At 61.4% G+C, this 14,419-nt stretch overlaps 1 protein-coding gene across 1 annotated transcript in view; it reads left to right on the top strand.

The window, feature by feature from the left end:
- The window catches only part of CASZ1 (castor zinc finger 1), a 44,148-nt gene extending 30,713 nt beyond the window's left edge, over positions 1-13,435 (top strand). Inside the window, exons 4-14 of the mRNA XM_044237136.1 lie at positions 1,100-1,934; positions 2,936-3,004; positions 4,524-4,614; positions 5,316-5,480; positions 6,342-6,514; positions 6,688-7,532; positions 9,837-9,972; positions 10,214-10,277; positions 11,568-11,722; positions 11,827-11,949; positions 13,093-13,435. Coding sequence (XP_044093071.1) covers positions 1,100-1,934; positions 2,936-3,004; positions 4,524-4,614; positions 5,316-5,480; positions 6,342-6,514; positions 6,688-7,532; positions 9,837-9,972; positions 10,214-10,277; positions 11,568-11,722; positions 11,827-11,949; positions 13,093-13,435 — 2,999 coding nt within the window. The remainder of the gene's footprint in view (positions 1-1,099; positions 1,935-2,935; positions 3,005-4,523; positions 4,615-5,315; positions 5,481-6,341; positions 6,515-6,687; positions 7,533-9,836; positions 9,973-10,213; positions 10,278-11,567; positions 11,723-11,826; positions 11,950-13,092) is intronic.
- The last annotated feature ends 984 nt before the right edge of the window (positions 13,436-14,419 follow it).

The raw sequence follows: 14,419 nt of genomic DNA, 5'->3' as shown, positions 1-14,419 counted from the left end.
TGTGCAAGGAGGCGGGTCCCCACAGGAGAAGCCCCGGCAGAATAGGATCGGCTTGCCTCCACCACGGGGAGACTCGTCCTAGGGAGATGCGTGCAGGATTTGGGGTGGTTTCTATCCGTGTGTGTGTCTGTAGAGCTGGGCAGGTAGCCAGGGACGTGCGTGTGTGTGCAGGTGTGCACGTGTATTTGCTCACATCCCTGTGGAGAAGTTGCCCCAGACTGGGCACAGGGGGCCCCCGGACGCGCTGCAGTGAGCGCTGCTAGCTCTGGCAGGCCCAGCCTCTCGGGCCCGGGCTCTCCTCAGGGGACCACCCTCACACACGAGCAGTGGATGGACAGGGGAGGTGCGTAGGACTCCCCCCGTCATAAATCTTCGCTGAGGCAAGGAGCCCTGAGTGAGTCTGAGTAGACACCTCAGCAGGGCCCCTGCCCCCTCCGCCCTGCTGTCTGGGACCCTCAGTCACCGGGGGGCCGCTGCGGAGCCAAGAGACCCGCTCGTGGGGACGCTTGGGGCAAGCTGTCCACCTCCCAGGGATGAGGGGCTGTATGTCCACTTGTGGGGGGCCAGGGAGAGTCTGCCAGGTGGGCTCAGCCAGTCCCACCCCATCCCTGTCCCCAGTGGCTCCTTCGGCTCTTGGGGTCCCTCCTGACTGTCCAGACGCCACCCCTCATCCCTACCTGTCCCCAGCCCCTGTGTCACCCCACCCCAAGGAGGCAGGTTGGGATCTGGCCTTACTTCCAGTAAAGTGACTTCTCTTTCATATCAGGCCAAGGCAAGAGAGAGGGGACATTTATGAAACTTTGTTTAATGTACTGAAAAGCCATCGGCCAGAACATTTAGGAAATTGATTTTCCTGGCATTGATGAACTCGTTTTATTTTACCCCGGTATTAATTACTTTTTTTTTAAACAAATTAATTTAAGAGTCGTAAAACCTAACAAGTGAGCCAAATGTCCATAGATCATGTCGTGCTCCGCCCCCTCCCCACGCCAGCCTCCTCCCTCTGTGGGTGGGGGCTTGGGGGGAGGGGGAACCCCCCCCCCAGCCCTCGGCCACCCTGCTCCCTCCCAGAGGTGACTAGGCTCTCCCTGTGCTACAGGAGAGGCCTCCTCGCTCCGGGACTACGCGGCTTCCACCATGACTGAATTCCTCGGCATGTTCGGCTACGATGACCAGAACACGAGGGACGAGCTGGCCAGGAAGATCAGCTTCGAGAAGCTCCAGGCGGGCTCCACCCCTGAGGTGGCCACCTCCTCCGTGCTGCCTGCTTCCGAGGACGCCCTCAGCAAGCGGGCGCGCTTCTCCAAATACGAGGAGTACATCCGCAAGCTCAAGGCCGGCGAGCAGCTCTCCTGGCCGGCCCACAGCACCAAGGCCGAGGAGCGGGCGGGCAAGGAGGGGGCGGGGCCTCTGCCTGGCCTGCGGCTGCCCAGCAACACGGCCCACCTGGAGACCAAGGCTACCATCCTGCCCCTGCCGTCACACAGCAGCGTCCCCATGCAGGGCCTGGTGGCCCGAGCCTCCAAGTACGACTTCTTTATCCAAAAACTGAAGACAGGTGACAACCTGCGGCCCCAGAACGGAAGCACTTACAAGAAGCCATCCAAGTATGACCTGGAGAACGTCAAGTACCTCCATCTCTTCAAGCCCGGGGAGGGCAGCCCCGATATGGGCGGGGCCATTGCCTTCAAGACGGGCAAGGTGGGGCGCCCCTCCAAGTACGACGTCCGGGCCATCCAGAAGCCGGGCCCCGCCAAGGTCCCACCCACCCCCAGCCTGGCCCCTGCGCCCCTCCCCAGTGTGCCCAGTGCTCCCAGCGCCCCTGGGCCAGGGCCTGAGCCACCTGCCTCCCTGCCCTTCAACACTCCTGAGTACCTGAAGTCGACCTTCTCCAAAACAGACTCCATCACCACGGGAACCGTCTCCACTGTCAAGTAAGGCACCCCCTGTCCTGAGCTTGGGACTAGAGTCGCCGGGAAGGCCACTCTCTGCCTCAGAAGGCCAGCCCTGGGCACACGTCCACTCATACCTCAGACGCATCCACCATGCCCAGGTTCTCATACACATGCGCACACATGTGTGCGCACACATGCACACTTATACACACACATAATCGCTCATGCTCGGTTCATGGGCAGACGTCTCGCAGTGTGCATACTTGCTCTCGCACGTGCTCGTCTGCCAACATGCACACCGGGGACTTCTGTGACCCCCGTTTCCCAGTGACAGGCTTTCTCCACCTCAGATGCAGCCTCACAGTTGGCTCGGGAAGCCCCAGTCCGGGTTAGGAGTTCTGGGCTCCAAGCTGGTGACCGTGGCTCCCAGGCTCGAAGCCTGGGCCCCGGGGAAGGCAGCGAGGGAAGGCACGAGTCTGGGGTGGGGGAGAGCCCACTCTTTGCTAACGCCCAGGCCATGGCAAACTGCTCCCTGGATCAGTTGTGTGGCCCAGAGACACCCTCCCCCGTGCCGCTGTCCCCCTGGAGAGACAGACCCCAACCTGGAAGTGATCTAGGGAGCTGCCCCCTGGCCTGGGAGGGGGGCTTCTGACCAGCTAACCACACTTTCTTGGCACTTCTCTTGCCCCCTCCCCTGGGTCATCCCAGCATCCTCCTGACTCCCAGTGTGCAACAGGGGCCAGGCCCCCGCTTCCAAGGCTTTCTACCCAGCTGGACTCCAGGTCGGGCCCACCACTCAGGTGGAGCCCTCCAGCCAGCCAGCTTGGGTGGCCCTGTCTTTGCCACAGTTGGGCTTCTTGAACCTGAGCCAAGGCTCCGCCAAAAGTGCTTTTCAGTCCCACCTTGAGGGCCTCAGAACAGGACAGAGCAAGAGAGGGAAGGGTCAGGGCCCCAGGTCAGGGAGCTGCCCCCTAGATGCTCCTGGGGCATGAGGCTACCCCCATCCGCTAATCAGCTGTGCCCTGTGTGTCTCTTGCCAGAAATGGATTGCCCACAGATAAACCAGCTGTCACTGAAGATGTAAACATTTACCAGAAATATATTGCCAGGTAGGCCCCTGGGGAGGAGACGGCCATGGAGAGAAGGGGGGTGGTGCCAGGAACGCCTGGGGACTGTGGGACTGTAGGTCCGTCTGAGCGCCAGTGCCAAGGGGCCTGCTGCTTCCCCACTCTTGTGCGCTTCTGCCCTCAAATTCCCCTGAGGGACCCTGCCCCATCTCAGAGCCCTCGCCCCTTAATGTGTTCTGGGCTGCATGTCCTCAAGCCCTAGGCAGTGCCACAGTATCCGAAGGCCACAGGGGAGCCCAGAGCCCCACAATCGCTTACAGAGTCTTGGGTGGGATACAGACCAGTGCCGAACCCTTGGGGATGAGAAGGGGTGTGGGGAATGGTCCTCCCAGACCTGGCCTGGTGTGGTCCCTGAGCCAGGCCCCACCGCCCAACTCTAGACCCACTCCTGTGCATTTCTGAGGCAGTGGGATGGGCAGGTCGAGAACCTTCACCTCGACAGATTTCCCCCCAGTCAGGTCCCTCACTGCCAGCAGCCGATGGGGCAGCACATGGCGGGAGCTCTCCCCAGCCTCTGTCTTTCTGCTGATCCGCCCGGTTCTTCCCACCCCTCTCTGTCTTTTCAGCTTCCCTCCGTTCTCTCTATTATTATTATTATCATTATTATTAGGGCCGCAGCAGATGGCCCTTTTGGCAGCTTCAGCGTAAATATGGATTTGCAAGCCGTTCTCTCCGTATAAGGGGGTCTCCAGCTCTGTCCTGCCGGCTGAGACCGTCTCCTCCCCTGCTGTCATCACGGGCTCTCCCCCAGAGCGGCCTCCCCAGGGTAGCCGGCGCCTTCGGGGCCTGGAGAAGGCACGGGGTTTCCCGGGAGCCAGGCCGCAGCCGGGCCGCACGGGGCTCCCGGCTGCCGGGTTGGCTGGAGCGTAGCTTCCCTGCCGCAGGGCGCCGAACAGATGCTGTACTTTAAAAATTCATAACCCTGGGCTGTTTCAAGTGTCAGGAAAGCCTAGGAAAGAGAGAGGCTTTAACACCTCTCAGCAGCCGGGCCCTCCCAGCCTGTATCTGCTGCACCTAGCTGAGCCCTGGGTAGGGGGCCAGCTGTGGCCCCTGCAGGAAAGGCAGTCGGGCCACCATGGGGGCTCTTGCCCTCACCGCCTCACCCCATCCCATCCCATCCTATCCTGGCCTGTTCCCCTGTCTCTGCTCTGACTTTTGGCCTGCCCTGGCTTCTTCCTTCCCACCTTGGTGCTAGGCTTGTGTGCCTCCCTGGGCCCTCATCCCCAGGGTAAGGGGCAAAGGTCTGCTGTTCAGTGGCTCTGGGATTCACAACAGGTGCAGTCACATCCCCTGCCTTTTTTAGGCCTCTGCCATTTCACCCCTACAGATTACCTCTGCCTCCCACCCCTGCACCCCAGCACAGGGCCTCTGAACCCCAGCAGCACTTCCCTGAGGTGTAGGCACAGATTTTTCTCAGCTGCTCGGGCCAAGAGCCTGGGAAGTGTCCTCCCTAGGGCTGCTGGCCAAAGAGGCCTGAGCCCACCTCGCCTCCTCCCTGCAGGTTCTCGGGCAGTCAGCACTGTGGCCACATCCACTGCGCCTACCAGTACCGAGAGCACTACCATTGCCTGGACCCCGAGTGCAACTACCAGGTAGGGCCCGGTGGGCACCAGCCCTGCCCCCGTGTGCCAGCTCCAGGGGGCAGACAAGCTTTTCACAGGTGTGTTGGGGGCACTGAACCCAAGCAGGCAGAGAACCCAGAAAGCCATCTGATAGGATCCAGAGCCTTCTGCACCCCTGGGACAGTGACAGAAGCTCCCATTCCCTTGGAACTCACCCTGCCCCAGGGATGGAGCCTGTGGGCTGAGGCCCCTTTTGGGACGCCTCCCAGTGTCCTTGTGAAGTCAGGACTCCTGTCCCATCCAACCGATGATCACACTGAGGCCCAGACAGATTGTTGCTTATGGTCAAACCACCTCTGGTCCCTGCAGAGCGGGTCATCCCCTCTTGCTCACCAGGGGGCCCATAGACAAAAGTTGTCCTCACCCCTCAGAGCCCCTGCCTGAGGGGCCCAGCCCGCTCTGAGCTTTTCGGCTCGTGGGCGTGACTGCGGGGGAGCCTAGCGGGAGATCGGGCAGGACAGCGTTGGGGGTTGGGGGCTCCGGAACCACTGGAATGGCTCCAACTGGGTCCCGGGTGCTGGCCTCGAGGCCACGCAGGCTGCCTCTGCCAGAAGCAGGATTGTTCCCTGGGAGAGCTGGGGGCCGCCATCTGGGCTGTGGGGGTGAGGGTAGGGGCCGGCCCCCACCGGGTGGCCGCCCCGACCCACGACCCACGTGGCGCTGTCCCGCAGAGGTTCACGAGCAAGCAGGACGTGATCCGCCACTACAACATGCACAAAAAGCGCGACAACTCCCTGCAGCACGGCTTCATGCGCTTCAGCCCGCTGGACGACTGCAGCGTCTACTACCACGGCTGCCACCTCAACGGAAAGAGCACCCACTATCACTGCATGCAGGTGCCCACCCGCGGCGGGCCGGGCGGGGCCGGGGGCGGGGCCGGGGGCGGGCCGGACGGGGGCGGGGCCACCCCCAGGGCCTTAATTGGTGCGGGGGAAATTCAGGGAGCTGTTTATACAGACCGACATTTTTCAGGCTTTAACACCAAGAGCCGCATCGCCAATGGTTCCCGAGGAGGTTTTTGTTTAATTCTCTGTTTTAATGCCACGCAGAGTCTGGGCTTTTTCAAGGTGTCAGGTCCTGGGGGAGCGGCTGGGGGTTGCACATAACAGCAGGCGTGCCTCCCCCGGTATTTGTCAGGGGGTTGTTATGGGCTCCATGGAACAACCAGGGCCAGGAGCAGAGGGGGGCTCGGTCTCCGGGCCCTGAGATGGTGCAGACACTGGCACGGCCCAGCCTTCAAGAGTGCTCGGATTCCACGGGTTTTTACTCAATATGGCAACGTTGCCTGCCGTGGCCCAGCCCGGGTGGGGTGGGGAGGGCCCCATGCCAGGAACTGTCCACTAATTGAGTCCCTGGGCTGAAGGTGACTGCCAGGCCCCCCAGGTCCAACCCTGCCCACTGCTAGGGGCTATGGAAAGAGAGGCACCAATGAGGACCCCAAAGTCACCTCCTGGAGGAGGGGACTGCCACACCTCTGCCCAGAGGGGGCATAGGAGAGGCCCTGAGGACAAGCCGGCCCTCAGCACAGGCAAGGCCTGGAGGGCTGGAGAGGTTGTTAGAGACTCCCCAGGGCCCAGGGGGACGTTTACAGGGCCAAAGACCCTGAGCAGGGCGGTCAGTGGCCAACAGCACGGCTGCTCTGGCCTGGGCCCAAGGGCTCCTGGCCTCAGTTGCCCCCACGGCCGTCCTGCCCGCAGGTGGGCTGTAACAAGGTGTACACCAGTACATCAGACGTGATGACCCACGAGAACTTCCACAAGAAGAACACTCAGCTCATCAACGACGGCTTCCAGCGCTTCCGAGCGACTGAGGACTGTGGCACGGCCGACTGCCAGTTCTACGGGCAGAAGACCACCCATTTCCACTGCAGGTGAGTGGGGTGCCAGCCAGGGGGAGGGATGGACCCAGGCCGGTGGGCCTGTGCGGGGCTTGGGGTCCTGCTTCCTCAAGGCGGTGGGCACAGGGGTGGGGGTCTGCCCAGAAGCTCCTCCTGGGCTCCCCCTTCCCCGAGGCCCTGCAACAGGCTCCTGACGTCCCGTCCAGGCGCCCTGGCTGCACGTTCACCTTCAAGAACAAGTGTGACATCGAGAAGCACAAGAGCTACCACATCAAGGACGACGCGTACGCCAAGGACGGCTTCAAGAAGTTCTACAAGTACGAGGAGTGCAGGTACGAGGGCTGCGTGTACAGCAAGGCCACCAACCACTTCCACTGCATCCGCGCCGGCTGCGGCTTCACCTTCACCTCCACCAGCCAGATGACCTCGCACAAGCGCAAGCACGAGCGCAGGCACGTCCGCTCCTCGGGCGCGCTGGGGCTGCCGTCCTCGCTGCTGGGCGCCAAGGACACGGAGCACGAGGAGTCGAGCAACGACGACCTGGTCGACTTCTCGGCCTTGAGCAGCAAGAACTCCAGCCTCAGCGCCTCCCCCACCAGCCAGCCGTCCTCCGCCTCCCTGGCCGCTGCCGCCACGGCCGCTGCCGAGGCCGTGCCTGGCGCCACCAAGCCTCCCAACAGCAAGATCTCCGGGCTGCTGTCCCAGGGCCTGCCCGCGTCCATCCCGCTGGCACTGGCCCTCTCCAACGCGGGCCTGCCCACCGCCGCCCCCTACTTCCCCATCCTGCCTGGCCGGAGCGGTGCCTCCCTGCCTGTGGGCACCCCTGGCCTCCTGGGGGCCATGTCATCGGGGGCAGCGGCCTCCGCAGCCGCTGACACACCTGCTCTGGCCGCCTCGGGAGCCGGCGACTCTGCCCCTGCGGCTGCCTCCTCTGTCCCGGCGCCCCCCGCCTCTATCATGGAAAGGATCTCAGCGAGCAAGGGCCTCATCTCACCCATGATGGCCAGGCTGGCCGCTGCTGCCCTCAAGCCCTCTGCCACTTTTGACCCAGGTGAGCAGGCTGGGCCCTGCCCAGGAAGCAGGCGGCTCGCAGACCCCCGGAACCCACAGCGTCCGTTTGCGGAGCAGAGTGGGAGTGGGGGTGGAGGCTGGCGAGGGGTCTTTCTACTCCCACACCCACGGTCCCTGCCCGCTCAGACCCCCAATTTGCCTGGTCTCTGCCTCCTACTGTTTATTTGCTCTTGGGGGGGGGGGGCTCATTCTGGCCTGCCCACCCCACCCCAGGCAGCTCTGGTCCCTCATCTGTGAAGCAGAGGTGGTTAAGCCTTGAGGGCAACTGGTCCTTGCCCACTGCTCTGACTTTTCACCTTACCTCATACCAAGCCTGGCCCCTGATGAGAGCAGTCCAGAGGCCCATATCTCCCTAGGGCCCCCTCTGTGTCCCTGGAGGGGGCAGGACTTCAGTGGGGTGGCCAGACTTCAGGGATCCCTGGGATTCACTCTTGGCCAGCCCCTCGAGGCCAAGGACATCTTGCCAGTCTCTCCCCGTCAGTCGGTGCCATCTGGGAGAACTTTCTGCAGCCATGGAAAACGTTCTGTTCTGCGCTGTCCCGTATGCAGCCGCTAGTCACAGGGGGCTGTTGAGTGCTTGAGGTTGGCTGTGTGGCCAGGGAACTGGATTTCCACTGGAACTAGTTTAACTGAGTCACGCCTGGCCAGTGGCTGCCACGTTGGACAACACAGCCCGGGCATTCCGGTGACACCTCCGCCCTCCCTCTGGCTTGCTGTGAGGCGTGGTTCCCCTCGCTCACATTTTTAGTCTTTGTAAACGTCTTCTGTGTCTCTGGAGCTCTTTGGCTTTTCTGTTTACCTGGCTCCTGTCCCCTGCCGCCCCCAGCCTCCCTTTGGCACTTGGCTGACAGAAGTCAGCGGTCACTCCATCCACTCGCTCAACAACCACTGTGCTTGCCGGGGGCCACACACCTGGCCAGTGCTGGGGCGCAGCAGGGACCCAGAGTCCTGCCTTGTGGAGCTGAAGGACCAGTGGGGATAGTCTGCTTGCGGGCACTGGACTTGGACCTCCGTGGGCCAGCTCCTGAGCCCTAGCGCCCTGCTTCTCCGTGAGAGCCTCTCGAGACCCCCCCCCCCAAACCCTAAAGACCCTGTGGCCTTTCCCAGGGATCTGCCCAGACCTCCCGGAGGGCCAGCCAGTACTGGGCGACGGGGCCAGGCAATGTCCTGGGGGACCTTGAGCAAGTGACTTTGGGGACCTCCCGGCATGTGGATGCTGAGTTCCAGAAACTCGTCTGTCCCCTGTGGGACGCTCCTGTCAGCTGGAAGTGGAGTGACCCACCTTTCATTCCAGGTGTGGGAGGGACAGCAGGACCACACTGGGGCCGAGCCCCTCTGGCCAGCTGCCTGCCGGCTGGGGTGGGACCCACTTCAGGACCACAGGGTCTCCGTGGCCAGACTGGCAAATTCTTCCTTTTCATTAGAAAAATCTCCTACCCCCAAAACAAAAGTCAAGGGAAGGGGAGGGGGCCCGTTTTCCTTGATTTTTTAATAAAATGCCACTTGCTGCCTGTGAACCAGCCCTCTGTGAGCCGCAGTGCCTTGGGGCAAAGTAATATTTGAGCCACTTGGGGATTATGGAGAAGGACTCTGTGGACATGTTCCCGTCAGCAATTTCTTCTGCTCAGCCTTTCCCCCAAGGGCTGCACCCCGCCAACTCCCACCTAGCCCCGGTGCAGCCCGGCCCGGCCGGGGTGGGCCTCCTCTCCCTGCCCCGGACAGCTTGACGGCCGAGGTCACATAGTTTGAACCACTCTGATTGGCTGTCAGCTTCCATAGCCCTGACAGGGCAGATGCCCCTCCTAGGCATGCTCAGTGGAAGGCAGGATCGTCGCCCCGGCAACAGTGGGACGGGGACTCAGAGGGGGCGCAGCTCCCAGTCTCGATCTGCCACTTTGCCTCAGCATTAACAGAGTCTTTAATAAAAGCCTAAGCGGCAGCCCCACAAATTGACTGTGACAGTCGGTGGAGAAAATGAAGGGCCCCCACCCCCGTGCCAGCCCCCTCCCCAGCCTCCCGCCCTTCTCCTCCAGGAGGCCCTGAGCCAGGACAACTTTGACATAATTTTGCAATAATTATCACTTGAAGAATTGCCACACAGGGGTAAGCGTCACAAGCGATCATGTCAGTGGGGAGAATCGCTGACCGGCAGCCAGGGCTCCCCCACGGCCCCCGGCCCACCCGGCCCACTGTCCTCCCTGCCCGGCAGGGTGGGGGGGTCCGGTTTATGCCCAGAGGAAGCCCTCGGCCCCTCTAACACCCTCTTCCTTCCCCTCCCCTGTAGGAAGCGGGCAGCAGGCCACCCCCGCCAGGTTCCCCCCGGCCCCGGTGAAGCAGGAGCCCGGTGAGAACGCTGGTGCCCCGGTTCCCCACGAGGTCTCCCAGGAACGCAGTTTAGACCTGACTGTGAAGGAGCCCAGGTGAGGCCTCCCAGCTCTGCTCCAGGCGACAGGCTCTGGGACAGCACCCCTGGAGGCAGAGCCCACAGAGGCCAGCCGGCGACCCCTCCTAGCGGGGGTCATCCTCCTGCCCAGGCAGATGGAGCCTGGTGGGGTGGGGGGGAGGGGGGGCCAGGGCCCAAGGAGTGGGCTGGGAAGGGTGAGTATCTGGGCTCAGTCCCTCGTACATCCAAGCTAAAGCCCCTTGGTCTGTATGTTCCAGTAATGAATCAAATGGCCACGCAGTCCCGGCAAATTCATCTCTTTTATCCTCGCTTATGAATAAGGTAAGGACCATCGATCACACGCCCCCCGTTCCCCCACCCAGAGAAATTAAAGCTATGCTGGGGGGTGGGGGGGATGTGTTTGTTTTTTAATGTTTTGCCTCTAATAAGATGAGTTTGTACCATTTAAATTTTGAGGCCATTTTTCATCGGATATAATTTCAGAGCCACTGCTTACAAATTAATTTAATGAACTGGCTGAAGAAATATATTCCAGCCTCTGACACCCTTTTTTTCCCTTCAGATGGAGGGCTCCAAAAGCTTTTCCAGAGCCCTCTAACTTCTTCTGCTCTCAGTTATTAATTTTATTTATTTATTTTATATATTTTTTTGTTTGTTTAAAAAGAGGTGGGGGAGGGGCCCTGAAGTGGGAGCAAAGCATCAATTTCCACTTTTCGGGTTGAGTAATGGTCTCGGACGCCTTCCGCAGAGGTCGCTCCAGAATATTTATTTTAAATAATGCAGGGTCTTTGTAAATTATACATCATCTCAAATATATTTTCCCCCTTCACATGATAAATTTGACTACAGCAAGATTAATTTGGTTACCGCACACAAGTGACTGCTGAAGGAACCGGGCCCAGGCCGGACCTCACGGACAGGGGCCCCGGCTGGGCCCTTGGCAGGAAAGGAGCCCCCTGCCACCCTCTGCCCTCCGCCCCAGGCCCCGTGCCCTCCGCCTTCCCTCCCTCCCTCCCTCCTAGCTCTCTTGCTCTCCTTTTCCCTTCTCGGGTCACTGCCCCCTGCACCCTCTGGTTCCTTCCTGTCAGGTCCCCATGCCCCATGTGGGTCGAGCCTTTACACGCCCCCCCTCCCCCTCCAGGTCCAGCAGCAGTGAGCCATCTTGATCTCACCCTGTGAGCCTCCCTCCCTCCCTCTCTGCTCCTCCTTTGTGTGCCTTCTCTTGTTCTCAAGGAATTCATAGGGGCTCCCCCCCCCCTGCACTTCTTTTGAAAACCTGGCAGGAAAATAACCAGGGAGCCACGAAGTCTGGGAAAAGCTAGGCTGGAGTGTGTGCCCAGAGTCTTGGCCTTCCTTGAGTGATGGATCGTAGCACCCCAGGGCTTGTGTGGAGGCGTCCGGACATCTCCATGGGGCCAGGGTAGTGCTGCACGTTGCCTGCGGCGACCTCCATTTAGAGCAGGCTTGGCTGTGGCCAGGTCTCCGCTCCTCTCCGTGGCTCGGGTCCGCTGCGAGAGGCCCGAGGGGCCCAGAGCTCTTCCTTCTCCCAGGGCAGCCACGTTTGTGTCCTGAGGTCCCCAGCCTCAAGCACAGCCCCTGTGCCCTTCGCAGATGTCTCAGGGCAACCCCAACCTCGGCAGCCTGTTGAACATCAAGACGGAAGCAGAGGGCAGTGCCGCCATGGAGTCCTCGCCCTTCCTGGGCAAGGCTGTGAAGGCGCTGGTTCAGGAGAAGCTGTCTGAGCCCTGGAAGGTGTACCTTCGAAGGTGAGGGGTTTCCTGGCAGAGCAAAGGCACAGGGAGGGCCACGCCCACCTTTCATGGTGGCCACTGTCCCCAGGGTCTCCTCTGACCAGCGGTTCCTCTGCCAGGTTTGGCACCAAGGACTTCTGTGACGCCCAGTGTGACTTCCTGCACAAGGCCCACTTCCACTGCGTGGTGGAGGAGTGCGGCGCGCTTTTCAGCACCCTGGACGGGGCCATCAAGCACGCCAAGTGAGTGGGGGTCCCCAGCGCCCAGCCTCATTCATCCCAGCCGCACTCCGGGCTGGGTGGGGCCGGGGGCTACGCGGGCCTCTAGCTGCCCTGTGTGGAGCTCCCACCAGACCTCAGAAGCTGAGCTGGCTTCTTAGAAGGTACTGCCTGAGAAAAAGGCGGACTTGCCCTCCCTTCCACCAGTTCAACTCCCAGCAGGGCCCTCTGAGCCCGCCCAGGCCCCACTTAGAGACCTGGAGCAGGTTCTGCTTCAGCCCCCCGCCCAGTGCGGCCCGACCACAGATGTTTCCTGTAGAATTAGCCAGAGAGACCCTGCTCTGACCAGGCAGGGACCCTGGGTGAAGATCTTTCTTTCTTTTTTTTTTTTTTTAAAGATTTTATGTATTTATTTGACAGAGAGAAATTACAAGTAGACGGAGAGGCAGGCAGAGAGAGAGAGGGAAGCAGGCTCCCTGCTGAGCAGAGAGCCTGATGCGGGACTCGATCCCAGGACCCTGAGATCATGACCCGAGCCGAAGGCACCGGCCCAACCCACTGAGCCACCCAGGCACCCCAATCTTTCTAAGCCACAGTTGTAGATTTGTAGATTCTCTTTGACCTAAAGATAATGAAATTAATTTGTAAACCCACTGAGCTGAAAAGCAGCAGTCCAGCCGCCCAGCATAACTGAACCCAGAACTTGAGGACATTTCAAACAGACCGAGGCTGTGGGACCCTCGCTTGGGCTCTGCTTCCTCTTAGGCAGCTCCAGATGCTCATCTGCAGATGAGTCAGCTTCGCCGAAGGCTGAGACCCGCCTTTAATTCTCAGAGCAGATTCTGGAAGCATGAATTTTGTGCACCAGGGCCTGGTGTCCCTATCCCCTGCCCCACTCCGTGTAGGGAGGAGCTAGGGACAGCCACAGCAGGAAGGTCACAGGTAGGAAGGTACAGTTAGGGCAGAGCCAGGAGCCCAAGTTCAGGCCCAGAGGATACAACCACTTGTTGTCCATCCTTCCTTCCCGGTAGGATCACGCCTAGGTTTGGAGACTTGGCGGGGGGACACTGGGCCCCAAGGTTTGTGATGAGATCAGACCCCAGGAAAGGCTAGCTGCTCAGGGCCCTTGTCACTCCCCACCTGAGACGTGGCTCCGGCCTATTGCAGCTTCCACTTCCGGACGGAGGGAGGAGCAGTGAAGGGAAACACGGAGGCCTCCTTCCCCACCTCGGCTGCTGAGACCAAACCTGCCTTGGCCCCGTCATCCCCTCCAGCGCCTCCTGTCACCACAGCCACAGTGTCCTCCCTGGAGGGTCCCACTCCCAGCCCGGCCGCCGTGCCCTCCACCCCCACGCTGCTCGCCTGGAAGCAGCTGGCTTCCACCATCCCCCAGATGCCTCAGATTCCAGCGTCAGTGCCTCACCTGCCCACTTCGCCCTTGGCAACGACTTCTCTAGAAAACGCCAAGCCCCAGGTCAAACCCGGATTCCTCCAGTTCCAGGAGAAGTGAGTCCCTCGATGAGCCGGGAGTCCCGCGTCCCCCGCATGTCTCGGGAGTAGGTGCTAGCAAGGGCAGCCAAGGAGGCCCAACTCCTTACCCTGCACTTAGCCCTGGCTGTCTCCAGCCTCTCTGGGACACCGTCACCGGGCAATGTCCTTCTAGCCAAAGATGCTGCTGCTTGGACCTCCCCGCTTGTTCCCAGAGCGGCCAGCTGGGGTGGGGGGAGATGGTGGTGGTCATGGCCGCTGTTCCAGAGGGGCAGTGTTGACACTGCGAGGACCAGCTTAGGTGGGCTGGGAGTGGTAGTCCTTGCCTCGCAAGGAGGGCTGCGTCTCGCCCTGGGCCTCCTTGTTGGTCTCGGTGGCTCGTGTTCATGGCCGACCCTTTGCAGAACAAGAGAAGTCACGGGTGGGGGCGAGGGGGCTAGGTGCCCCCCGGGCCCGCGCCCATCTGCGTGATGGCCTGAGCTCTCAGGGGTGGAAGGGCCCCTCCTCACTGGATGGTGGTGGTGCCTTGTGGCGAGAACGGTGACTCTGTATCGTTATGTGTGCGGTTTCCTGTTCGCAATAAAAGTAATAAATTGGATGTGAACACACATGGCCTGAGTGGCAGCTGTCCTCCCTCTCTGAGCACCTGGGGCTGGGCCATGGCATGGAAGGTCCTGCACTCCTCTCCGTTCCTCCCCGGGCTTCCTTTCCTCCGTTTTGCCTCCCCTCCGCGGCAGCCCTCTTAGTTTCCGCAGTGTGGCCATGTGCCCACCCCGGGGCCACCGTGGGACCAGCCTTGCCGGGGTCCCTTCACCACCCGTCTGCCCGACCATGGGGCAGGCCTTGGGGCAGGGCTGCTGCTCCTGGGGCCGGCCAGCATGGGGGCTTGGCCCAGCACCCCTCTGCTCCCCGAGCTCTGCCACTCAGCCAGCCTGTGAGATCCTCTGAGTGGACGGGAGCCCCACACCCTGGGCCAACCCTGGGGAGCCCCTGGCAGCCGTGCGCC

This window comes from Neovison vison, chromosome 2, assembly GCF_020171115.1.
Source record: "Neovison vison isolate M4711 chromosome 2, ASM_NN_V1, whole genome shotgun sequence".
In the NCBI taxonomy this organism is placed as follows: Eukaryota; Metazoa; Chordata; class Mammalia; order Carnivora; family Mustelidae; genus Neogale; species Neogale vison.
This window is presented reverse-complemented; position numbering and strand designations above follow the sequence as displayed.